General features: G+C 69.0%; 1 protein-coding gene across 1 annotated transcript in view; it reads right to left on the bottom strand.

The window, feature by feature from the left end:
- Positions 1-309: 309 nt before the first annotated feature.
- Positions 310-799, bottom strand: part of LOC102245431 (chromosome unknown open reading frame, human C1orf159) — a 10,384-nt gene continuing 9,894 nt past the window's right edge. Inside the window, exon 7 of the mRNA XM_014543784.1 lies at positions 310-405. Within this exon, the coding sequence (XP_014399270.1) occupies positions 310-405 (96 nt within the window). The remainder of the gene's footprint in view (positions 406-799) is intronic.

Here is a 799-nt window from a genome sequence, read left to right as displayed (position 1 = left end):
CCTTGTGGAGGGCTCTCCCCCACTCCCCCTCTCGCCCCCTCCGTCCCCGCGAGGGGCAGCAGCTGGACGGGCCTCCGCCTGCTCAGGACAGAGGCCTGTGGTGAGGACAGGGCGTTTATTGGTCCAGGTGCTCAGTGGCTCCCTGCTCTCGGCTGCTGGACGGGCATCGCCACGCAGAGGGCTCGGGAGGCTGACCACGAGGCCTCCTCCGGCCCCTGACGCGGAACGGACACTGAAGAAGGAACTGTGGGCTGCGGCCAGCGCCGAGCCCAGCGCGGGCAGTGGCCACGACACTCCTTTCTCCGCGGGTCACAAGGCCAGACGCCCAGGCAGCGTCTGGGCGAAGGGGCCTTGGAGGACACGTCCCTGGGGGGCCCTGAGCCCAATGCTGCGGGCACGTGTGTCCTGGGGGGTGGAGCCCGAAGGCGTGGGCCCTGGTGTGGGGAGCAGACTTTCCTACAAAATGAGTTTCTGCTTAAAAAGAGACCAAAGTCGGCAGGAAACCAGGAAACACCTGCAGCTCCTGGAACCCAGGGGTCGTGGGCTGGGGGTCAGCCCAGGACAGCCCTGCAGGTGCCGTGGCCTCAGGGCCGGTCCAAGGCCCTGTCCCCACCCCGTCCAACACCGGCTGGAACACCCGATGGCCCCGGTCTCACTGCCTTCGAAGGTGCTGACCACTGGGCTCCGAGGGCAGAGCGTCCGGCCGGCACTGCAGCAGGGAGCAGCCTGGCGGTCTCCGTCTCTCCTGAGGCCCAGACCCTCCCAGCCCGGCTCCCAGCCCGGCTCCCAGCCAGCCTCG

Source organism: Myotis brandtii, unplaced genomic scaffold, assembly GCF_000412655.1.
Source record: "Myotis brandtii unplaced genomic scaffold, ASM41265v1 scaffold334, whole genome shotgun sequence".
Classification (NCBI taxonomy): domain Eukaryota; kingdom Metazoa; phylum Chordata; class Mammalia; order Chiroptera; family Vespertilionidae; genus Myotis; species Myotis brandtii.
The sequence above is the reverse complement of the archived record's forward strand: the minus strand, read 5'-3'. Positions and strand labels throughout refer to the sequence as shown.